Source organism: Porites lutea, chromosome 2, assembly GCF_958299795.1.
Source record: "Porites lutea chromosome 2, jaPorLute2.1, whole genome shotgun sequence".
NCBI lineage: Eukaryota > Metazoa > Cnidaria > Anthozoa > Scleractinia > Poritidae > Porites > Porites lutea.
In genome coordinates this window covers 16,442,317-16,468,514 of record NC_133202.1, presented here as the reverse complement: position 1 = coordinate 16,468,514, position 26,198 = coordinate 16,442,317, and the positions used below count along the sequence as shown (strand labels likewise).

General features: G+C 40.7%; 1 protein-coding gene across 2 annotated transcripts; it reads right to left on the bottom strand.

Moving 5' to 3' along the window:
* Positions 1–2,386: 2,386 nt before the first annotated feature.
* LOC140927880 (neuroendocrine convertase 1-like) lies at positions 2,387–23,799 on the bottom strand. 2 transcript variants are annotated; one of them, XM_073377577.1, is made up of 16 exons: positions 23,584–23,799; positions 22,878–23,036; positions 22,335–22,430; positions 16,566–16,673; positions 15,939–16,070; positions 13,906–13,973; positions 12,745–12,833; positions 12,018–12,199; positions 11,164–11,379; positions 9,280–9,380; positions 8,608–8,711; positions 7,998–8,115; positions 7,297–7,607; positions 5,658–5,759; positions 3,908–3,982; positions 2,387–2,894 (listed from the first exon to the last, which is right to left on the bottom strand). In XM_073377577.1, exons 2-16 carry the CDS (start codon positions 23,034–23,036, stop codon positions 2,689–2,691), a joined length of 2,067 nt encoding a protein of 688 aa, XP_073233678.1. In that variant the 5' UTR covers positions 23,584–23,799; the 3' UTR covers positions 2,387–2,688. The 2 variants fall into 2 exon arrangements, with proteins under 2 accessions (XP_073233678.1, XP_073233679.1); XM_073377578.1 differs by lacking the exon at positions 23,584–23,799 and adding an exon at positions 23,235–23,284.
* Positions 23,800–26,198: the final 2,399 nt, after the last annotated feature.

Below are 26,198 nucleotides of genomic sequence, written 5' to 3'. Positions count from 1 at the left end.
GGGATTCCTCAAGCAACTCATTTGATTGTCTTAGTTCCCCAGGTTTCTCTCGTTAAAAGGAAAAAGTTTTATTATTCATTTCATATATATTTAATCAAATTCCAAATTACATTTCATTGCAGTATACAATCCAGCGAATCTGAGCGCAGCTTAAACACAGATTTCAAGATTCCTGGGTGAAAAGAGACTCTAATACACCATCTCTAAGTCATATAAACAGGAAGATGTTACAAATTACGATGAAATAACTTTTGGTAGACAGAGGAAAAGAAATTGTTGTCAAAAATTAGCCCCATATTTATCATGAAATTATCAATCAAGTTGTTACGAAAGCTTGAGAAATTTTTCGACCCTAATATTGAGAAATAATTCATTTCGTTTGAGATGATACCCAAACAAAGAAGGAATGGACATTATATTAGGGCCCGATTGGTCGGGCTGGCCAACTGCTGCTCGCATTGTTAAAATTTCGATTTATTCATACCAGTGGGCGTGCCGGCTCGGTTTCTACGGGATCTCGGTAGGCGGGCTGGAAATTTTTTGGCATATGAACACTTCAGCCCGGTTACTGCTGGGATTCATCCCAGTAGAGCACGAGTTATATGGCTGATAACAGCCCCCGAGAATAGCATAATTATTTAGATCATACGGAAGCCGAATCCAATAACTGTTTTATTAGTCAATCAAAATAAAATGCCTAGTTTACAAACCAGCTAAGGCATGCTTGACTCCATTGGTGTTAAGTTCCCGTTTTCATTTGCCTGTTCTTCGGAAAATTCAGGATATAAAGGGATGTTTTAATAGTCTAGCAGATCTTCTTAAAATAGCAGTTGTCATCCGCGCGCCGTATTTTTGCAGTTCTGGTTATGTTTTTGGGCAGAGGTTCAGCTATTTCTTCGTTGTAAAACATGTGAAATTTACCGCTATTTCCTCTAGCTAGCTGAGCTTACGCACCTCTTTCACAGGGCTTCTCGGTGACCATGCGTTTTTCTGTTGTTATCTTCCACCACTGATGTCAATTTATCGGATATCGCCAACCTCTCATTCCAAATTTGGTCAACGCTAGCTGGTAATGAAGAATTATCCGGGGGATTTAAGCCAATCAGAAACGGTGAAGTATTTTCATTTTGAACGAATAATTATCAGTGATAACTGTAAACAGCTCCCTAGGATATTAAACTAACTAAATAAATATATAGATATCTGTGTGGATTTCATACAAGGTGCCTGTACTGAGTCTCTAGACAGCCAAGTCCAAGGAGCAACTACTCACCCTCCCCACCCATGAACCTTATGACTAGTCAATCACTTCCCCCAAGTTCTGCTAGTAGTGTTATGAATATGAGTCACCGCATTGATTTGGCTGGCCTAGCCCACAGGGAAAATCCTCTGACTTTTCACTGCTTTCTGACATGAAACTCTAATCAAAGTGACAAAAATCTCCCCTCCTACCCCCTGGTTTTCACACAAAACAAGTCAGCCACCCACCCACGGATAGGTCTGGGCCTGGACTCTCTGCTAACACCTAGCAAGACAGCAAGCCCCCTGATATTTTTCGGCTACACTGGCTTGAACACGGGCGATGCCCGTGTTCAAGCGAAAACTTAGCGGGCACCTTTTAGCAAAATCACGCAGATATATGGATCAAATAACACTAGCCTATTTGCTTCTAGAACACTAACTATGTAAAGTGATTTGTCAATTCCAATATCAGTCAATCCTTTACATCTTTTCATGTACGATAATACAAATTAAGCACCCTTAGAGCTTCGAAAGGGGAAAGATTAGCATGATGATTTCAGCTTAGATCATGGAAAACGAAGACACCCAGTTCTTTTTCCAACAGCTTTAATGCCCTTGGAGACATAAGCAGTGTGCTCTTGAACTTCCTTCCAAATGGCAATTCAGCAATTAAATGCGTCATTCGGTTCTATGTATATTTTTATTCACTTGTTTCATGACTATTCGTTAACTCATTCTATCATTGTCTATAATTGTCAGAATACATTAAAATCCTCACAATAATCTTCATATGTTTCCCCGAAAAAAACAACAACAAAGAGGATAAAATTCACTGAAAATTCATAGAACTAGATCGTCGATCAACGGCTTGACCTTCCCAGAGATGGAAAAAATGAAACCGTTTTCTTTCTTAGCTGTTCTCTTTGTTATAGCTCGTCAGGACAATGCGTAAAGAGAACAGACTAAGGCCGTGTCCACACGATTCTAGACATTTTTGAAACCGCATATTTTTTATCCGGATTCGTGTGGAAGACCAATTCGTGTTAAAAAGTATGCGGTTTCATCACTGTACTTAGATTAGATCGTTAAAAAAAAATTTAAATGCATACCCATATGGCTTGTATAAGGGAGTACCCCCCCCCCCCCCCCCCCTCCGGGGTGAACGTAGCCTAAAAGGCACTTTTTATTAGATAGTTTACTCAGATTTGTTTTGAATGAGCTTGAATAGTAGACTGTCAGAATAGGACAGAAGAAGGCCGGCAAGCTATTCCAGCCTCCCTTACTTAAGCATGTGAAGGAAGCTTCTTTCGATATGGTATTTATTTGTCCCGGTAAAGCGCGACCTGGACATCCTTGTGAATATATATTATGTGTACTTGTAAAATTCTTTGCTTCTGTACGTGAACAAATCGTTGAAAACAAATTCCACAGGTCCTGTAGTTACTGCTATAAAATTGATTCTTTCCCGCAAGAATCAACACCTTTCAAAGGAGCACTTTGCTCTGACAAAGTTGTGTCCTCTGTAAGTCTAGTAGAAGCAGTTTTTTGACAGCAAGGAACAACACCACACTTCACAAGAATAACTGCGCAAACAACAGCTAAGGCGAAGAACACTGCACTTGCTATGAGGGCGATAGCAGTTCCCGTCATGCCTAGAAATGTACAGTCAAATAAATTTCTAAGACATTTTATTGTGACTACACTTTTGCAATCAAAATGTAAACGTCCGACAGCTAGGAAACAGGAACAACTATTAAGTTCTCCCAACCAGATCCATCTTCTCAAAAAGAGAAAGCGTCGGATTTAAGTATACGGCAGGCAAAGACAGTTGTATAAAATTTTGCAATAATTAAAGGTGGCTGACAGTCACGTGTTTTCCGGGCCCAAAAGCGAGGGATAAAACAAATAAACATAATGATTTAATGGTAGAGCTGTAGTGCATGCACAACGTGATTCTTCCTCTCCCAATCGGGATCGAATTATAATTTGGAAGCATTTTAAGGAGGGGGGAAGGGGGTGAAACCGGAGTACTCGGTCGAGGCTGGTAAAAAAAATTGAAATTAAATAATAGAAAAAAAAAACCTCTCCAATAAAGGGCGAGAGCCAGACAAATTCAACTCAGACATGGCGCCGCTTAAAGGATTCAAATCCAGGTTAAATTGGTGGGAGGTAAATGCCCTTACCAGTGCGCAACATTTTCTTTTCTTTCAAACTTCATTGCGATTATTCCAGCTTACTCAAATTGATAAAGTGAGGCAATTTTTTTTAGAATCGCATTCAAGTCCAAAGAGAACAAAAGAAAATTCGTAGTTTGCCCATGTCCTACCGAAAACATCGCCTGATTTGACGATGTCGTTGCGTAAGGTACCGACTGTCTTCTGACAAACTATTTAAATTTTCCTGCTCCTTTATGCTTCTCATCTCTAACGTATGCGCTCGAATTACGTTTTCAGCTTTAAATTGAGCATAATTAAAATGATATTTTCCCTTGGCAACTGGATAAAATAGCCAACGAAGCAAGCATCGAGCAAAGCGCGAGCGAGAGCACCAACCCCCTCGTCACGTTTTTGTACTAATAGCCCAACCTCCCGCCCTGCTCGTAAGGGAAGCAACAGTCACTGACTGACATCGTCCGTTCAAATAAAAGTCAACATAAAGTGTTCACCTTTGCTGCGGGTGATAGCAGCCGGTTTATGAGGCATGTCAGTAATATCATCAGTTGCGGCTTCAGTTGTGACATCTGAAAAAGGAAAAGAAGATATAAAATTTAGCCGTTGGATCAGTTGAAATTTGCCGAATTGAATACAGCAGAATCCTTTCTTATTGCTAACTACACAACTATTTATCCAACAATATGGCGTAAACAACAAGTCAAGAGCACATTTTAGGGATTTTAGTTAGAAAAAGATCATGCCTCATCGGGCTGTACACCATACCATTGCAGTCAGTGTACCTTTCTGGCTTTGATTTGTGTTTTACTGAAATGTATTAACTCTGTGACGTATTCATATGCTAAAATAAGTATTATTGTTTATGTTTGATTGTATTACATTCGACTCTATGACATTCATCATCAAGAAATGGCAATCTTTACAAGTAAGAAAGTTTTTGAAACACTAAAAGTACACCTGCAAATACCAAAACCTTTAACATGTTTTCATGGGCGACTTATTATACCGTGTTTACACTAGACCCCAAACTCGTTAATTTTATTCTAAACATGGCTTAACCCTTTAAACAAATATAGCAATTTCCAACCAACTTCGCTGACACGTATTACTTTTCTTGAAAACGCAAAATTTTTTTGTGGATGGAATTTTCGCCCACACGAATGTGATAAAAAGGTAACGGTCACTGAAAAGTACATATTTTTAAAAACGCTGGTTTTCGGTAGCCGTGTAAAAGGAAAACGGAAATTTTCAAAAACGATGACGTCACGGCATCTGATTTTGTTCTTTCAGGTAAAATGTCCAAGCTTGTTACTTCAAATACTTTGCGGTTTTTTAAAAAAAATACAGCCACGCGTGGACGAGGTCTTTAACAAATTCAGTTCTGAGCCTACATGTAGCTCCTCTAAAGAGTGGTTTCCCTTTTTAGCCTTTTTAATATTTATGTTCAAGTTTACGGATTCTTTTAATGTGAACCAACGTGCGCTTGCAGCTGCATCATTTACGCTTGTCAGATTTTTTTCCTTTCAATTCTTGTTTCTGTCCAGGGCTGACAACTTCTTCTGAATTTACAATAGTCAGCCTACATTTGTATAAGGAAGTTTGTCTCGTTATACCTCCAGTTTTTACCAGAAATGTGTATAGTGATTGTGTAATCCTGTGCCCAGATACATTACCGACGAAGCCGAGTAGAGATCTGGGTAAAGAATTGTTGACTGTGTCTTTCACCATCTGTCGCCGATAAATTTCTCACGAAACCGAGGTCAAAACCGCCTTCACAAAATTGTTTCTATCACAGTCGGAGTAATCACGTTCCGTTCATGTTTCGCGCCAAGGATTGATCATTGTAAAGCCAAAATTTAGTAAAATATGTTACACTCGTGATCGGACCCCAGTTGTTCAAAAGCTGGATAGCGCTATCCACTGGATAAGTAATAGGGAAAACAATTTCCCTACCCAGTGGATAGAGATTTATCCGATGGATAGTGCTATCCACCTTCGAACAACTGGGACCAGATTGAGTATGTTTGGTGCAAGTGTGAACATAACAATCAAACGCTTTCCAACTGAGGGTCTTAAAAATAGTATCCACCATTTTACGAAAGAAATGTAGACAGTTGCCCAGTATACTAAATTGGCAAACCAGACTCATGTTAATCCGAATGGTAATTCTAAAGACAATTTAAAAATAGTACAGCAAATAATCAGGTGACAACAAGCTGAAGAATAACTGAACCAGATACTTACTCAGAGAGGTCCTGTTTGAAAACTGTATTGGTACATGAAGGTTATTTTCTAATGGATTTGATACCGTGCCAAAAAGAATAATACTCCATTTCACCAAATACCCTAATATAAGAAGAAAATTATCTCTTAAAATCTTCATTATAATAAAAATACTTATAAATCGACTCAAGCTTCATAAAAAATTAGCCTGAGAAAACAGTCGATATTTCGCGGCTCTACCATTGGTTTTCACGCAAAATAACGCATGAGGAAGGAGCGCAGAAATTCAATACTGACGACGTGTCAATACCCAATTCGAGGTGGTGCTTCTGACTGGTCCCGCCGCGAGGGAAATTGAAATCAACTAATCTGAAGCCCTACTCTAATCTGGGAAGTGACACGTCATCAGTATGGAACTCCGCTCTTGTTTGTCAGACATCAATTCGCGAGAAAACCAGTGACGGCGTCGCGAAATGACAGCAGTTTTCACAGGCTATAACAATATTACATTTGAAGTACGCGCACAACGTTGAGGATTCACCCTGGCCTTCATGCTAGGCTAAGTTAGAGCTCAATTACCCTGCAACGATCAGAAGTTACAAAAGGTTTAATCAGATTAGACCTTCTGTATTTGCCAGTTGAAGCCAACAGCACCACACAGTCACGAGAGAGGGTATAATGCGCTCATCATATTTAGACTGAACAAGGGAATCTCGTTCATGGTTTAATTTCTTGCCAGAAAAAAAAAATAGACGTGTTTCCTCCATTTTTATCCCCTATTACTGGTTAGAACATTACTATGCTCTGCCAAAGGCTGGTTTTCACTAGCAACGGAGTCCGAGTCGGGGTCGGAGTCGGAGTCGGAGTCGGAGTCGTAATCAGAAGCGTAGAGCTTATGATCTCGTGAAAACGGCGTTCCGGTTCCGCTTACGACTCCGTCGCTTACGTTTCGCTTATGATCTAGTGAAAACCAGATAGTCGGAGTCCGAACTAGAAGCGGAAGAACAAAGCCAATCACAAAGCGTGGGAACGTGTATTGTGATTGGTTTATCCTTCCGCTTCGACAATCTGGTTTTCACAAGATCATAAGCGGAACGTAAGCGACGGAGTCGTAAGCGGGCGGAGTCGGAAGAAATGGAAACGTTCTGATTCTTCTGACGCCGATTCTGTCGCGCTTATGATTCCGCTTACTACTCCGATCTTTGATTTTCACTAGGTCATAAGCGCTCTTACGACTCCACTTACGACTCCGACTCCGTCGCTAGTGAAAACCAGCCTTTTATAAAGCATTTCAAAGCATTGTTGGTTTGTTTTACTCCACAGTTACACTCGGACTGATCCGAGTTATTGTTCTCGCAACATCTGAAAAGAGCTTGAAAGTTGAAAGATTGTGGAGATCACCACAAGCAAACCCTCCCTCGTCCAATTCTTTGAGTTCGCGCTTCTCGTGGGCCCTCGTGAGCTCTCAAAAAAGACCTAATTTCGATCATATGGAGCTTTTATCGACGACAGCTTTCAATGAATCTCACGTTTTGTTAAAGAGTTTAAACTCACATGCATAAGTTTTTTTTTTTGTCTTGTTTCTTGATGGAATTTGAAAAATATAAATGCAAAACAATAATTCGACAACACCCCCCTACATTTGCAGGTCCGTTCTCACCTGAAAATTTGTAGTTAGGATAACGGCTCTGAAGCCGCAATCGCCAATCTCCTTGAGGATCTTCGCCCCAGAAATGCATACTGAGTATCGGCCATTCATTGAAATCACTTGCTATGACGTCATTAGCACGATAAGGAAGAATTTGGGAAGTTGTACCACTAGGCGAGGTTAAAAAGCCTTCTAGGTAACCACGCCTATCAAATCTGGCGTGAAGAATCACAACAACGTGTTCCAAGTAGTTGATATTGCCTTCCTGGTTGCAAGTTCTATTAGATACTGTAAGATCCACTTCGATATATTGCCTGAAAGCTCTACATGACAATGGAAGAAATTGTTGGACAAGATGTTAGTTTGGAGAATGATTCGGGCGCCAACAACAACCTACAAGAACTTAGGAGGGGAGCCCGCATCAACAGGGATGACCCAGCCGCCAGCAGGCCCTCTTTCTCGTACAGTGTATGAACGCACTGAAATTTTAACAACAGCCAAAGTAAACATTTACGCGAGATTAAAAAACCAATCGAGCAGGGGTTATAAACAGGCCCTAAGATAAAAAATCACTTTCAAATGCCGTTTTTTCAACACACCTCTCCTTGTATTGCGTCTCCATGTATCCTATATTACTTTTTACTATGACAGATTTCCGCTCATAAAATTTTATAAGGACGTGAAAGGAAATTAAAGGAAACCGAACTCGTTACCTGTGCACATTTGGCTCAGTTATTTGGCATTTGATCTGTTTTGGAACGGTACGCCATGATCTTGAATAATTCACCAATGCTGCAGCATCCATAAGACCAAATCCAAAATAACTGCTGACTAAAAATCAAGCCATTTCAATGATTTTCAAACTAGCCGTTGGCTGGAAGAATTTGCTTGTATCCAAAAGGCTCATCTCTTTAGTTATAACTATTAACTATTAACTCAACTCGAATCTAGAACTTGCATGCAAAAAATTGAAAAAGGAGAAGACGCCCTTTCAGAAAAAGCAAGAAAACAACTCATAACCGTCTCTGAAAGGCTAAGGAGTCGTACCTTTCTTCTATCATGTCCAAGGTTCAATGTTTATTAAAGATAAAGCAGACTATTAAATACGACAATTAAGAATTTGGAAGAAGGAGAATTCTTATGCCAGAATGCTCAGAGAAAATTCCGAGCTCCAGGTGAGAATCAAACTCATGACTCTCGGAGTTCTCGTCAGAGCGCTCTAACCACTGAGCTACTGGAGGCTCTATGGCAGTAGGGCCGAAATTTAATCATAACTACAACAGTCATAGAGGACTGTATCGCGTCACAGAGGAAGCTACTTACCCCATAACCCTGCTGCATTTTGTATCCAATCATCAGAACGAGGCACACTTGAATTGGAAGAATAAGCTATCAAGTGCTGAACATCACGCCATGTTAGCCTGGGACTACGAACAAATATCTCGTCGTTATATGGACACTTTTTCTATCAAATATCGTTTAATGATCTGGAAACGGCGACGCTAGACGCAGGCAATGATGAGGCGGAAAATGAATATGACTGTCATATTCATTGTATCATATATTGATACAGCACAAATTGTGGTGAGATTAATTATTGATGTCTGGGTTTAACTTAAGTGTCTCAACAACAGTATCGTTTTGTACTAAGGGCCTGTTTACATGGAGGTGAGGAACCCCAGGTAGGAAAGGTAGCCTACTTCTGTGGGGTAACCCGCCTGTCCATATAATCCCTCACATGGTCACCCCGCCTATCATATAAACGTGATCAAATTAAAATAAGAGATCATACCGACAGGCAGGTTACCCCACCTAAGCGGGTCACCTCACCTGCCAGGGGTCCCCCACTTCCATGAAAACAGGACCAAAGTCTCTGGGTGATTGCATCATCTACAAAACCAAGAAATGGCCAATTTGATGGTCAAATTTAGTCAGAAAGTAACGCCTTTATCAAAGCATAATTTATCAAATTTTGAGACAAAATCGCCTACTTACTTGGCTTCCAGTGCTAACGCTATGATCCCGGATGCTATCGACGCCGACACAGAAGTTGCTGAGAAAGTGGCAGTACAGGTACCATTCAAGTCTGAGGTAACCTGGCAAAGTTTACAAACAATGAACACGTTTTACTTTTGATTCGAGGAGTTTGAACTGTTTCAAATGAGTCATCTTTCACAGACTCGTTTGTAATAGGTGTCAGTGAAGAGTGTCAAAGGATTTCCCCAAGTTTTCCTGTAAAAGAAGACCGCACTGAACCTTCAATAAATTCTTAAAACGTCATGAAGTTATCGTCGAGAAGTGTGAAACTACACTGCGGAATCTGAGGCTGGCATTCAGTGGTTGAGTGGTGCCGCGATATCCTTTGTTAATTTAGATTATTGTATTCTTTCAGTTGATGTAAGTTTGAATGTGCTAGCTTTTTTTGCTTATATAATTCATGTGCGTATTTAGTTTGTTATTTAACTATAGTTATTATAAAGTGGAATGGTTATGAAACGCGTTAGACTCCTTTATTATATGTTTTTGTTAGCTTCTTTGGACCTGACCGTGCACAACGTTCAATAGCATTCCTATTATTTTGAAATTACTGACCAACAGAAACATCGCATTTATTTCTTATGTCACAATTTGTGAACGTAAAACAAAGGATTGTGCACGGTCAGGGAGCTTCCAACATAAACCAAAGCACCGTTGTTCACGACTTTGATGTTTGCCGGCTTTCATATCCAGTCTCCTCTACTAACTATATGGTTTAACGCATTACATTTTCTTTAAACTGTTTTCCTACTCATAGGCCTTGTCAGTAACTGTGCTCAAATTGCTCAAATAACTTCTTAATTTTACTTTGCGTTATTTTCCTCACGTGACTGTCCGTGACCGTGCTCACATTGTAAGTGGCTCCTCCTAAAATGTTCTACAATTGGTACAGGATACAATGGAGCCGAAACCAACTGTGGAATTGCACACATTTTAGGTATCCTACTGTTGCACAGTTACGACATAGAGATATTTCGAGCGACAACAATTTGCCTTCTTTCCCCTTTGAATCAACTTATGTCGACACCCTCCTTCCAATACACGAAATCAAAAATAAATCAATCGATACAAAAACAAAAAGACACAGACAAATTTATTGAACAGCTGTACAGGTGGGAGCTCGACGTCCTTCCCACGTCCTCTCTTTTTTTGGAAGAGAAAGGACACTGGGAACTAAGTTAGTGTACTCAAACCGTTATAAATGGGTTTTCTCAGGTTTACGTTATCATTAAGTTTCATTCCACGTCACCAACTACTATCCACCCTTCGGCAAAATTATTAGTTCAGTTGGGTAGTGCTACAGTGAAAGGAACTTTTAGTAAGACCAAGTCGCTAGAGAATGCCAACCGTTAGATGCTCAAGGACAAAATCTTGGTGACACCCTATTCACGATGAGACATGCACATTTGCACAGCGAGGCGCTTTCAGTCACTTCTTTGTTTCCAAGTAAAGAAGTGCTACTTATTTTTCCAGTTGTTTTACAGACTGAGTGAACAGATGGACGCCGGTGACCTTGTGAATGGAAACCAGTGTTCGTTGAAATCACAACAGAAATACGGGTAATCAGTTCCTTGCGCGGGAAATCGCGCATGGATATTTCACGTCTAGTGTTGGTCTCTGCGTTACATGCGATTGGTTGAAAAGTGGTGCGCAAGCTTAGTTTTAGCCAATCATCACTGAAGCACAGTGCCAATTTCAAAAACGAAAGCAAACACAATTATTTTTGAAACATGACTAAGACAAGTTTGCTTTTAGTTCTTGCAGCGATGAGAAGAAAACAAAGGAAGGTGGTGGGTCTACAACCTTCTGTGTTACAGCAAATCACCATAGAAAATAACCTACAATGTTTTCTTTTCCATTTAGATCATCCTGGCTGTAAGTTGAAGCCATAATCGCTGAACATCTCTCAGCGTATCCTGGAATACTCCCATTTCTATTGACTCCAGAAATCGCAATTGTAAAGATGCTGTTAACATAACCATTGTACGCGCAATTATCGTAGGCTCTTCCACCATTTCCTGACGCAAATACAAAGATGGAGCCTTTGCCCTGTCGCCCCTGTTAAGAGAAATACAGCTAAATGGTTGCAAAAAACTAAAAGAAGAAAAAAGAAAAAAACACTACTTGATCTCTTCTTACTTTGTTTTGATGGTTATATAGTTGTGATTAAGCAGGTTAAAGAAAATAGACACTCGAGAGAGTGCATGTAGCAAAAGCTACCGTCATTTCCGGTCGATCGGTACAAAATCGAGTGGTACGCTTTTACTAACTGTTGCTGCAGGCAAAAGGAAGGTGGGGGTTATTGGATAGCCTGTTCAATCCTCTCTATGATAAAAAAAAGGAAAAAGAGAAGCAAAAGAAACAGAATAAAAAGCTAAGGATTGTCCACTCTCGTACTTCAAGGTAATTTGCCAAAGCATTTTTAAAGAGACAAGATGTCCATGAGTAGCTACCCGGGTGGTTTAAATGGAGACTCTGCTGTTATTCTCACTCTGCATTGCGGACATATTTTTGGACCTAACGAACCCAACACGGAACTACATTTTTCTTATTGCTAGACGACATATTAAATGGTCGCGCCTTTGTAGAAGATATTACAACAAAAATGTAGTAGAAAAAGTACTAAGCAATAGGTTCTGTCGACCATTAAGCGCCATAAAATGATCCCTTGTATGTTAGCTACATGATAGACTTACTATTTTTGTACCCTCCTCTAGCTGATCCCTAGTGAGTTTTTCTGGTCCCTCCATGGACCAGCCAGTGTCTTCAGGTCCCCAACTGCATGAATAGATATCGATATGCTGTCGGTTGTGTTGTAGGGCTAACGCCACCATCGCATCTGTGGGATCGAAGTCTTCATCTTCAAATAAACGAATACCTAAAAGCAAGTAACAGGGCTTTGCTAAATGTTTCGATTGAATAAGAACATAAACATATGGTGGCCCACAACTGTCACGGCAAAACCAAAAACCTCACGGCAAAGACAAAAACATCACGGCTCTCTTGGAGTTGAATTCCTGAGAACCACATCCAAGTTCAGAAAGAGAAAGAAAATTTCGCCGTTGCTTGTTTACCTCCCCCGTAAAACGTTAAGTAAACTGGAAAATGTGAACAACTCTAAGCTTGAAAGGTTTCAGCGGCCAGGGGATTGCCTGCGTCGCACAAGGATGGAGTAGGGAGATGTTGAAGGTTCGGATTGCTAAGTACATGACTTTCACCATTATTACTTCGGAAAACCCAAAAAGTCTTTAATTCGATAGGTTCTAGACTTGCCTACAAGTCGAGCTCAAATATTTTCACGAGCGCGAAGCGCGAGTGGTAGATTTTTATGTTTTCTGCGGCAAAAGCGAGCGAGAGAGTGAGAGCGAACCGGAAATGAGAAGTGAAGGACTTTGAGAAAGTCTAAATGGGTCTATGAGTTACCTCCAAGTTTTGCATTAAAGGCGACTCCAACGCCACATTTACTGTTATTAGCAGCGGCAGCGATTATTCCACCACATCGGTTACCATGCCTGTAGTAGAAAAATTGGCATAACACGACATTGGTAATCGTGCAAACAAGTGATTTGGGCGGCCATTTTGAGGATTCGCTGGTTTGTATGTACTGATACATGAATTGTTCTTTGGGTTTAATGAGTAGCCGAAATTTCAGCCGCCTCTGGGGTAGCACACTCTCTGTTGGGGAGTGTGCAACTCGAGAAGAAAGCCGAAACTCAGGCTATTAAATGCCAGGAAAATTCTCACACACTCTCACTGTCATAATGTATAGGAGTTTCCCAAAACAGTTTATTCGCCATAAAGTACGATTTCCCTGATGAATGAGGTCATGCTTAGAAAAAGTAAAATTTACAACAAATCACGTGAACAAGATCAACATTGGTTTTATTTCGATCCAGGGATCTGTTTCCCAAATTCCTGCTTATTAGAACCCGGCGATATAATTTTTAATAGTATGGCAGACAATATGATTAAACTATCAGTTGACAAAACATATTGACCGTTTTGGAACTACAACCTGCGCTTTTATTCTTTAGATTGATTATTTTAATATCGGCCCCGACAAGTTACCGGAACTAATGAAAAACGGGCCCCTGGTGTGAATTTGCAGCTTTGTAACTCTGAGTATTTTACTTTCTTTTCCTTCCTTATGTTTCACTGCCTCTGCTCCTTTTTTCTCGAGAGAAAGTACAGATGAACAGTGGTGTATTATTTTCAAACACTTTTTATGTCTCCCCGATTAGTTTCAGCACAATGTGCGAAGCTAGAAAATTGAGACTAAAGTTATTACTATTACTATTCTTTTTCCCACCAATACGTTACGCAATTTTTGGTGTATCTCTGGCCTGTTTGAACAAATCATTGTGGTTTGGAAAATCACTTCCTTCTGTACAAGTTGACCATCAAAGTTACCCCGTCAACAGCTGGTTATGGGTGACAAAGGTGTGAACTTAACTTATTGTCTGATGAATTGTACTTTTGCACTTCCATTGGGCTTCTCCTTTCTTATCTTAATTCTTATACTGCAATTTATTTATGTGAAACAAATGTGACAAACATTTTAATAGTCAGAGTCCCAGTTCTTACCCTGAATTGTTTCCCACTGGATCGGGTGTGGCATCAAAATCAATCAAATCCAAACTTGCTAAAGGATCCTGATTATAAATAAAAATGAAACTAATGTTATACTCTTGTACGATAATAGCTGGGGGAGGGATAGGGGTCAATAATATTACATTAATTTTTGCGTATTGCATCAGATCTTCAAATCTATTCTTATTGTTTTGCTATTTATTAAATAATATCTCATTGGCAAGAGAGTAAATATTTCTTCTTTTACCAAGAGATACCGAAGAGATGCATGATCTGTTAATTCAGTGTAACTGTTTGATTTTTTTCTACCCTGCGAGCAGAGGCCCTTCGATCTTCCTAGACTTATCTAGGAAGATCGAAGGGTTAATTTTTGTTAATTTTGACAAAGCAGTAGCCAAACTAAAAGCCCTGCTACTTAAGCTGTACCACACTTGTTTATTTCACCTAACTAAACAGTTAAATAAACTATATTTAATTTGTTCCATACTGAAATTATGAATATATGAAAATCCTATATGTGATCTGCGGAGTGAAGAATTATTTGAAGGAAGATCATTGCAGTTATGTACGCAACTTATGTAGTTGCGAAAAGAAAGCATGAAAAAAAATGCAGGCGTGTATGGGACTCGAACCCCTGAATTCAACGACCTGCTCGCAGTTAGCTTGTTTGCTTAATTGGTATATTCATAATTTCATCATCATAATTAAGTTGCGTATATAACTGCGATGATCTGCCTTCAAATAATTCTTCACTCTACAGTTCACATATATGATTTTCATATATTCATAATTTCATCATCATCCTTTCACGGGTTTATAACGAACCAATTCAACGACCTGATCCCAGTTGGCCTTTTAACTTAATTGGTAGAGCGCTGCACCGCTATCGTAAAGGTCAAGGGTTCGAATCCCATACACATCTGAATTTTTTTTTTCATGCTTTCTTTTCGCAACTGCATAAGTTGTGTATATAACTGCAGTGATCTTCCTTCAAATAATTGTTCTATATACTGTTTAAACTTTTCTACACCTTCACTCTTTCTGTATTTAATAGTGTGAATAAAGATGTTGTTCTTAATATTGCTGTCGTTGTTGTTGTTGCTAACTCCCCTAGTGTACCTTTACCTATACTCTACATCAACACGTATGAGAAGCAACAGCCCAGAACAGAAATAAGTTGTTCACAGACATCAATCATCGTGCTGGGGTGGTTGGCAGGGAGAGTTGGTGCACTAAATCCCAGTCCTCACTGGACTCAATATTTCCTTCCACTACAGTCCAAATACCTGTTTATTACTCCACTGAAGTGTGGAATAGAACCTATCTGATATGTGACGCTCCACTTACGAGATCGGCGTGAGGCAGCCAGAAATCGTGTTGAAATCACTGTTCTTATAGGTGAACAGAAGCCTGATCCAATATGGTTTTCGTGCCGGCACCCCAGGGTGGGTACTCGGGATTTCAAGTGACAAAGATGATCAAATGGAGCCAAAAGTCAAGACCCAAAAAAATCCCTAGGGCTTCCAGCAAAACCCAAAAAAATCCCTCAACCAAAAATTAACCCCCCCAAAAAAACCGGTGCCGATTTTGTGGCCCTTAAAAGTTCCAGATGTAAAGCGACACCATAGTTAACTATTAAACAACAGCAAAACGCGTTTGTTTGTACTTTGTTCGCAGAACTACGCAGCCAGGGCACTACTGATTCTTTTTAATCCCCCAAAAAATCCCCACTCAAATCAAGCTACCCCAAAAAAATACTTGCCAAATCTTCGTACCCAAAAAAATTTCGGAATCGAAAATTTCAAACCCAAAAAAATCCTTCGATCATCCCCGTCACTTGAAATCTCGAGTACTCCCCCCCCCGCTGGGGCCGGCACAAGACCTATTCGGTATCGTGTGAACATAACCTAAACTGACAGCTGTGTTGCAGGTATAATTAATGCCAGTTCTACTCATTTTACCAGTTTCCATTGTATTTTAAGCATTACACAAACAACATCATTTCTGGGCCGATTAACTATACCTACATAATTATCTGCGAGCTCAGGATGCGACTGTTGGAGCCCCTCATCAACAACTGCCACCACAACTCCTTTGCCTGTGATGCCTTGCTGCCACACTTGGTAAATATTCATTCCTTTGTCATTGTCAGGAAGGCCCTGTAAATTTATACCAACAACAATATCACTGACAGACAATAGAGAAGTACTGAATAGAATTAGCACTTGATCAGCCTCCTTTAACCTAGTTGACGTGTTACAGTCACATTTCTCATGACAGACACCTCATAAGGTCATCTTTAGATGGTCCCTGCCTTACTATAAGATGGACACCTCTCTAAAACAGACATCTAGAGCTGGCCTCTGCCATTCTTCAGCCATTTCTCTTTTACTCATCATAAGGCAGACGCCGCATTAAGATGGACACCCAGAGGTTTTACAAAAGGCATCTGTCCGTCCCTTAAAAATAGTTGCATTGCTACACGTAGCTAACCCAGATCAGGTAGTTTTATTGAAAAGTGATGCCTGGCAGTGTACAGACATGGATAGGCATTCAAATCACTAAATATAGCTTGAAAGAAAGCTGATTCCTATTTTTGGTAAAGTAATTCTTAAGAGTATCTTAAAAGGCCTAGAATTTAGTTTTTTACTTACCAAATACCACTCCTGGTCATTCCACCTGGGGTCATTAAAGGACACAGCGGTGAAGTGCTTATCATAGAGATCATTATTCTGTCTAACTTGCTGGGCAAACCATTTCACCTGTGACCAATAATATGGTTAAGCAAAATAATCATGTAGTGGTACCACCAGATGTCAAATATTACTAATAAGTGATAAAGTGATGGAAGTAGAAAAAATATTAATTTTAATGGCAGCGTGATAACAGTGGCAGATCCAGACCTTCAGATGAGGGGGGTCCCGGTCATCCAGACCCCTGAGATAAGGGATGGGGGTGGTCCCCCCAAATTTTTTTTGAGCCCTTTGGGCATCAGTTTGGTCTAAAATCCGCCACTTGATAATGCAATGTGCTATACTAGCTAGTATCGTGGCCACCTGAGAAACACTACCTACAAGCGAGCTAGTGGGGAAGCATAACAACCAGTCAGGATGTGGCCTTCAACAAGTTTATTCTCATATGCAAACCTTACTCATTACACTGTAATATTAAACACTAGTGACTGGTCCAGAGGGAAACACTTAATTTTGTAATTGACATTCAAGGGAAACAAAATTAACTTTTTCCCAAGGGACCAGTTTTTAAGTGATTTGTTATATAGCTGGAAATTTTGAAGCTGAAAATTCATTAAACCTCGCTGTAACAGTAGTCTTCGGTCATCGTATTCATGCAACAATACACTATTACACTCTGACATCATACATGTTGATTTTGCAATGTTGCCCACTCAGAGATTTCAGCGGAAAACAGTTTCATTGTTATGTCAGGTGACCTCAAAGTAATTAGTGTGTGCTGTTGGGTAAAAACTTCAAGTTACATTATAAGAATGTGCAAAACGAGCAAAATCCTAGCCTATTAATTGTGAGTGATAAACCTGTTTATCAGGATTAAATACATGTGACGGAAGTTTAGCGCCAAGCCCATGTATATATGTGAGTTGCTGCCACGTGTGAGTCATTATGCGATTCTAGCCAGCTAATGCGTTGAACTCGATTGTAAGCTTTTGTTGTCTGTGCGAATAATTATGGCGAGCTTTAACTTTGACACGTGGTGTACGGCTACTAAACTTACAGAAACGAGTGTGGATATCCTCAAGAAGGAGGATCTCGATACCGAGGAAGCCCTACAGCTCCTCACTCCGACGGATTTAGAGAAACTGGGGCTGAGCATAGGGCAGAAACGCGTTCTCGAAGCGGCACTGAAAAAGTTGCGAAAGGATGTCAACGAAAAACCCTCTCCAGGAGATGCTACTGGTGCGAGCGACCCCATCACTACAAAGTCACTAGCGAGCGATGGAGGTTTGGAAGAAATTCTGAAGAAAATTGAAAGTGCAGGTTCGCTGGACGAATCTCTTCTGGTCCTAGGATCGACCGACTTTTCCTCGGCCAAACCGCCAGCGTTAAACACGTCAACTCTTCCCCGACTAGACAACGACCCGCACGTGTTTCTTGGCCTACAGCAAAAGGGAACAAGAGAAAAACAAGGTGAGAAGCCTCTGTTAATACCAGACTTTGTAAACCTGGGAACTTATGACAATCGCGAAGACGAGCAAGAAATTGGAAATAATTCTAGTGGGGCAAAAATTGTAATTCGCTCAGCGAGGGGAAAACCAAAATTAGAACATGTCACCCTTTCTATGTGGGTCGCCGCAAACTCGCGAATTATGCACGAGCTCCTTCGAACAGGAAAACTATCAGCAACCACTACCGCCATCGCTGATTACCTGGCTTACACAATAAAATTTGCTGAACTCCTCGAGTCCCATACACTCGCCTCGGCTTTGGCGTACGATAACGAGTATCGTAAATTACAGTGCGAATATGGCTTTCGATGGGGGAGCGACTCGCAGCACCTTCATACCAGATTTCTGATTAAACGCCGTCCTTCGCAGACCCCAGCTGCAACCTCACCCAACGCACAGAGATTTCCCCCACGCCTTAACCGCCAACCACAAACCTCATCCACAGCTCCAATTTGCCGCCAATTTAATTCGTTAACGGGATGCCTTTGGCCAAACTGCCGTTTTCAACATGTTTGCTTGGTGCCAAATTGCAACCAGGGTCATCCACAGCACGAACATCCAACAGCGCCCACCGACCGTGACAAGGACTTTATCATTAACGGACTCACAAACGGCTTTGAAATTATTCCTAGCGATAGCGTTTTGAAAACGGCGGAAACTAACAACTACAAATCGGCGACCGCAAGCGATGTACGAGACAAAGTAGAAAACCAAATCCGCGAGGAAATTAGCAAAGGCAATTACGTAGTAACCCACGTGAAGCCGACTATCGTTAGTGCCCTTGGGGCTATCCCAAAACCAGACACTGATAAAATCCGGCTCATACACGATTGCAGCAGACCGCAGTTTTCCAATGTAAACTCCTATGCCACAACGCAACACTTTTCTTATGTAACAGTAGAAAAAGCTGTATCACAGATAAAACCTTACTCCTACCTCGCAAAAATTGACCTGAAGAGTGCCTATCGCCACGTCCCAATCCACCCTTCTAACTACCGCGCGACTGGACTAGCGTGGCAGTTTCAAGGAGATCAACATGTCACGTATTTGTACGATAATAAACTACCCTTCGGAGCCTCGAAATCACCGGAGGTGTTTCACAGATTAACACAAGCTGTTACGCGCATGATGGCCCGCCGGGGATTTCGGACAATCCTCGCGTATCTTGATGATTTTCTTATAATTGGCGATACCAAGCACGAGTGCGAATTGGCCTATTACGAACTTATTAAACTTTTGACCGAACTTGGTTTTAACATAAACTGGGAGAAAGCAGTCGCTCCCACGCAGCGATTAACTTTCTTAGGAATTGAGATCGACACAGTGCTTAGGCAACTTTGTTTGCCCGACAACAAGCTATGCGAATTTCGACAGTTATTAAGCGATACCTTACTCAAGCGATCAATCACAAAGCGAGAATTGCAGAGCCTCGTAGGAAAATTAAACTTTGCAGCACGTGTAGTTTTCGGAGGCCGGACATTCCTGCGGCAATTAATCGATGTCACGAACACTTTATCACGCCCACATCACCACGTGCGCATTAACACCTCCCTAAGAGCCGATTTATTATGGTGGGCGCGTTTTCTAAGCGTCTTTAATGGCAAAGCGTTCTTTGTTGCTTCAACACCAACCGCTTTGGAAGAATTCTCTACCGATGCTTGTCCTATCGGAGGAGGCGGGTTCTTTCAGGGTGATTGGTTTTACACTAACTGGGCTGCTGATCATCCTGATCTAACAGACGCGCATATCAACCTCAAAGAAACCTTTACAGTTTTCCTAGCGTTACACCGCTGGAAATGGTACTTGCGTGACAAATGGATTGTTGTCCACACTGATATCCACACGACAATCAGCGCGTTAAACAAAGGCACAAGTCGCAACCCCCAAGTTATGCAAAGGTTACGCTCCATATTTTGGCTCTCTGCTACTAACAATTTTCGAATCACCGCTCGTTACATCCCTTCAAAGGCTAACACCGTTGCCGATGCCATCTCACGCCTTCATGACCTTGCCTTCTGCAGAACCCTAAAGGAACTTTTCCACACCCTTCTTCTAGCGTTCGACCGCCAACGCGATCAGGTTTTACAGTCAGCCTTCTCTTCTCTCCCCTGGCAGGTGCAGTCCGTACTCAGGAGCAGCTACTACAGGAGGAACTGAGAATGTACCGCAACCATGCCTTTGCCAAATCCACAGCAGCAAGTTATAAGTCGCAGCTACGAGCATACCTTCGCTTCTGCCTCTTCTTCGGCTATACCCCAGTTCCCTGTCGCGCTATTCACCTCCTCCGTTACATTGTCTTCCTCGCACGAACACTCTCTACTCGCAGCATTCCCAATTATCCCAACGTTGTCCGTCTTTTGCACCTACAGTATGGCTACCCTAACCCTCTTGAAGACCCTTTATTCAAGCATCAGAAAACTCTCCTCATGAGAGGCATAAAGCGAATTAATGGAGAACGTGTGACGCAAAAGCTACCTATTACACCCGATGTCCTTCACAAAATGCAATGCCATTTACATCTTGACTCCTCGTTTGACGCTACCTTTTGGGCGGCATGTTTGGTCGCATTTTTCTCCTTCTTTCGTAAGTCAAACTTACTGCCACCTTCCACCACGGAATTTGACACCAAGCGCCACCTGCGGAAATGCGATGTTCGATTGTTCCCATGGGGCATCATTCTTGTTGTTCGTAGGTCTAAAACGATCCAATACCGAGATCGCACTCTCCTGGTTCCAGTTCCGAAGATTGCTCACTCCTCCTTGTGTCCTTGGTCAGCGGTAACTCGCGCTTTGGTGTTTATCAAAGTAACAAATCTGCTTCAGAACCTGCTTTTACTTACCTAGAGGAGGGTGTCCTTAAAACACTGACTTATACCACATTCACAACTAAACTGAAACGCACACTGGATCTCTGCGACTACGATCGCTCGCGTTTCTCTGGATACTCCTTTAGGCGAGGGGGTGCTTCGTTTGCCTTGCACTGCGGCATGCCTAGCGATTATATTAAGCTACAAGGCGATTGGAAATCGACTGCATATGAGCGTTACTTAGACCATTCACTACGCTACAAATTAGAGGCTGTTAAACAGATGAGCCAGGGTATCACTCACTAACTCCCCTTTTCTCTCCTTGGGGGTTTGGAGGGTATCGCGCGATGGTCTAGGTAATAAAGACCCAGAGAACCCCAAAGAGAGTTGTTGTGTATTTAGTGAGTGATAAACCTGTTTATCAGTATTAAATACATGTGACGGAAGTTTAGCGCCAAGCCCATGTATATATGTGAGTTGCTGCCACGTGTGAGTCATTATGTGATTCTAGCCAGCTAATGCGTTGAACTCGATTGTAAGCTTTTGTTGTCCCATCCCTCCCTCCCTGAGGGTATCGCGCGATGGTCTAGGCAATAAAGACCCAGAGAACCCCAAAGAGAGTTGTTGTGTATTTAGTTGGTAATAATATTGTTTATAATGATAGTGGATCCACAGGAAAAAATAACAGATTCCCATTTTGGGACATTTTAGGGTATTTAAAGAATACCCACAAAAATCCCAAATTTGGAAGAGTGAGACAAGTCCCAACCAGGGAACTTGGTTGGGAATTCCCTGGTTGGGACTTGTCTCACTTTGCCAAATTTGGGATATTTATGGGTATTCTTTACATACCCAAAAATATCCAAAAATGGGGTTCTGTTATTTTTTCCTGTGGGACATCAAGCAGTCTCATAACTAATACAATAGTGTAAGCACTTTAAATTTATGCTTAAATAGTCAGTTACTCCAAGAGCAAATAATGTTTTATGTTCATTAAGTTTTGACAGTAACAGCTGACGATTTACATGTAAAGCGAAAGGAAAGTGTTAAGGACTCAACTGACGTAAAAATTGCAGATAGTTGCATGGAAGAAAAAAATGACGACTACCCTCAATTCCCAGACAATTCAGAGAACCATACATGCAATGAAGAGGGAGTGAAAAAGTGCAAGAAAAGGAAAAATAAAGACTCTTTGAGTGAAACAGAACAAAAGGAAAGTGATAGGTACTCAAGTGACCAAGAAATCGCAGTCGATGGCCTGGAAGAAAAGAATGAAGAGTACATGTCACAAAAATTTATAGTGTGACCTTTAGGTTTCCACTTTGATCGCCAGTAGCATCAAGTGAGCTCAGCTACAACACATGTTACAAGTTACAGCCCTTCATGACAGACCTGTTAAAAACTGGCAAAACTTACCAATGGATCTTTCAACAAGTCTTTGGGAATGCTGCTTGGTTTTGATGAAATCCTAGGGAGGTTCTTGTGTTCGAAAAGATAGTAGTTGGCAGATATCTAGTAGATAATTAAAAAAGTTAGGATGTTCATATCGGGTTGTAGTTTAATAAATACTCCCTTGGCTCAAAGCTTAACTCCTGCATCAAACTCGCAAATTATAACATACTCAAAACAAACAACAAACTAAAGATAAACCTGAACCTAAGTAATACTAAACTAGTCTACAACAATATCTACACATTATAGGCTGCATTTGTCTTAAAATTCAAACAGTTCTGGTCTTTCTGTCTTGAATTTCTGTCTTTCTGTCTTGAATTCAGTCTGTACAAGTATTATGTTGTGGTTCAATTTTATCCTTGGTTTAAATTTTATTTTCCTTTGTTTCAAGGTCATTATCATACAATACCATACCCCAAAACAACAAAGATAAAAAAATTCAAACCAAGGATAATTTAATTGAACTACAACATATCAATGTCACATATATATTATATTATATTATACCTCCATTTTAAACATGAATCCATACTTCCCAGCAATATTTAATGCCTCTGTGACATTAGCATCTATCTGCATAGCCCACGTGTTAGTATACTTGAGACCTTCTGCAACCCCATGTTCATCAAAGAAAGACAAAACAGCCAAAAGAATAAACAGCCGCATCTGTAATAAAAAAATATCTTAGACTGAGACACAAAGAAAACAGACTGTAATCATGCGTTTTTTTTCTTGTGAGGTTCCATGATAAAATCTTCTTCAATCAACAGTCACACGATTATTTGGGGATACTGCAAAGGCTTTCATTTTTATCTCGAATCTCGAGAGAACTGTCAATTGGTGGTTATCCAATTTTTTCAGTACCTCAAACCTTTATAGTTTTTTGCTCCTCAGCATTTCACTACCTTTCCTCTTAAGAACTTTCACTAATAATAGAGAAACACTGTATGCAGCCAACCAAATGGCTGAGCTTGCGTAAGAATGAAATGTCTTTTTACAACAGGAATACAATTGATTGTGACAACAACTGATTAAACAATACGTGGCTGAAACAACAGGTACTTTCATGTACAGCTGTTAACGTTCGTTGGATTTCCGCCTAAGCATTGAAGCCAACAAGCAAAATTCTTAACAACGATGCAACTTATAAACCATTCGTTTATATCATGAGGGTTGGATTAGCGATAAGCTTACATATTGCTCTTTTACTCACCTTCAGCAGTTAAAAAGTTTCAGCTTACAGGGTTTTAGCATAGTTCTTTTCCCGGTAGTACATGGACAGCAACCATTCCAACAGTCCAAAAACTGGCACCAATTTCATCAAACTGATGCACAGAGAAAGATATCGTATGCTATGATCCTCCATTTTAAATCAGATGCCAGGCATCATGCGCCGCTACGAAAGGAAAGATTTTCACTACCCGCCATCTTTGAGCTTGGTAACCACCTCTTCACCAGAACGTTGGAACATGACACAAAACTTGGGATACGGAACGAGGTTTGGGAACGAGGACGCCACGTTCCCTTTCCCCCTCCCCCCTCCCCAGAGCACCGCGCTCGGTTCGCTTCCCTCACCGATATTTTTCCTATTTCAACCCGTTTCTTTTCCTTTTTCCCCCAGTGCGGAGCCAGGTTCCAGGCTACGTTTCCGTCGTCTGCGAACGGCAGATGTTTCTCCTCGCTCATCGCCGGTGATGGACGTCTCACGAAACGTCCCTCAGCGGCGATGCGAGGAGAAACGTCTGCCGTTCGCAGGCTACGTTTCCCGATTTCACAGGAGAGATAACAAAAGACAGCAAGTACAGTACCATGCATGCCACCAAAGTGTAGGGAGGAAGCGAACGAACAAAATGAAACATAAACAGGGCTATCTTTTCTCGTTTTCTCGCCGCGCCTACGAACCCATCCTCTAATGTGCGCCTAACTTTTGCTACCAGTATTGATTTTACCGTGTATTCGAAATAATCGCGTGTCCGGATATATTTTGAATCAGGAACCTTAAGTAAATACTTTTCCGGGGTTAAGGGTTGATTTCCAGTGTCGCGTAATTTTTATGTGCGTAAAATTTACGTTCGCAAATAAAATAGAGGCAATCCATGAAAGGTCGCTCGTAAGCGTAAAAGTTGAACCTCGCTCAACCTCTCGTTTAATTCAGCACTTTTTATCTTGCCTCTGTGTTATTTACGTGATTAAAATTACGTGTGTTAACGAGCGTAGCAGAAACGCGTCAGTGGAAATCAACCTTAGAGAGGAATAATAGTAAAAGACAAACAGAATTTTTCGAGTTGGAATACAGTGAGCACCCGCTAATAAGCAACTGTGGATTAAGAACCTCCTGGCAGAAATTTTGGACTTTAATACCCAACTATACAAAATTCTGTTTAGCCAAACAAGATCAAGCAGGTTGTTATATGTGGGTTGCAGTTAAATTTTGATAAACAATTTAACAAGGAGTGTAACCAGTGTAACTTTGGGTTGAAAATTTAAGTACAACAAGTACTAGACTGTCTGCAAATTCGGTAATCAGTTTTTTAGGGCTATAATAATACAATTGTAAATAAATATATGATAAAAAAGTTTATTTAGTTTTCTGGTAATCAGCATCCTTCATAATCCTTCATCCTTCATAAAAATTAATAAGAACCTAATTCTGAGAACCTACTTAGCCTAAATTGCCAACCCCAAAATAGTCTGTTATGCTGTCTTGATGTTTTATTTCAATTTCTACTGAATCTCACCTTTTAGAGTTCGTTATTTTAAGGGAGTTGTAATGGACGTTAAATTCATCGTCTCCCTTGCAAAATTTTATATAAATGACTGAAACCGACTGTTACTGTGGAGGTGGGGGTGGGGGGTGGTGGTTGGTGGGGAGCGAAACACTTAAACGTGAGTTTTATCAACTAAGTGACGAAATAACGGGCAAATATAATTCGCCATTTTATTGATTGTTTTGTTTTGTTTTGTTTTGTTTTTTTCCTATCACTCTTAAGGATCAGTTTACTGTTCTAATTTAAAATTGTGGGTAGTTAGCCTGTATATTTTTTCTGAGGGGAGTGGGTGGCTGTACACAGGCTATGGGTAGTATTCATTTGCCTGTCTTATTTATTTTTGTCGATTGGAAAGTACTTTTTAGAGCTGATGTTGTTGTTGTTGTTGTTGTTGTTGTTGTTGTTTGGACTTGTTTTTTTTATTGGTTTCTTCTTTGAGAGTAGCGTCTGTTTGAAGGAAGAAGATTAAAGGCCGGAATCAAGTTCAGTTTTCCCCTTTTTATTCCTAGAACGATAATTATATTATATTCGAACGAGAGAGAACAGGGTCGAGAAATAACCGGTTAACTACATTTTCCACTCAAATCATTCTGGATTTGCTTCGAATTACAGGAACAATGAACTTTTTTCAATCAACCTTCGCGTAAAAAACTGATTTAACAAGTTCCCACTAACGCATGCGCGATTAAGCCAACGAAAAAGCATGTCACAGGAGTAAACTCAGATAGGCTTGACGTACAAGGCACCACAATTGACAGGACAAAGAATTAATTTTTTAATCTACTCATAGCCTGACAGTGAATGTGATAATTGGTCATAAGCTTTTAAATTTCTCCAGTCAGGTGGACATAACCAAAGAGGTTTGTCTGCCGCCTTGCAGTAATAAAAGAAAACATTGGAACACACGCTCTTCCTTCACACAAAAATCTGAAAACAACGCCAGCAAAATGGCGGACGGATCTCCCAGAGGGCTTTTCGTGTCCCTAACCCCTTCAATGGGGGCGATTTTTACGAAGGGAACGGATCATTTCAGGTCGTCCTGCGAACAGATTTGGCAGTT

Bases quoted from the DNA above. Each gene is read 5' to 3' on its own strand.
- LOC140927880 (XM_073377577.1), bottom strand. From the start codon at position 23,036: ATGCGGCTGTTTATTCTTTTGGCTGTTTTGTCTTTCTTTGATGAACAT. The intron at 16,674-22,334 runs GTAAGTTTTGCC...TATTGGTCACAG, and splicing joins ACTTGTTGAAAGATCCATTG to GTGAAATGGTTTGCCCAGCA. The intron at 12,834-13,905 runs GTAAGAACTGGG...TTTCTACTACAG, and splicing joins CCAGTGGGAAACAATTCAGG to GCATGGTAACCGATGTGGTG.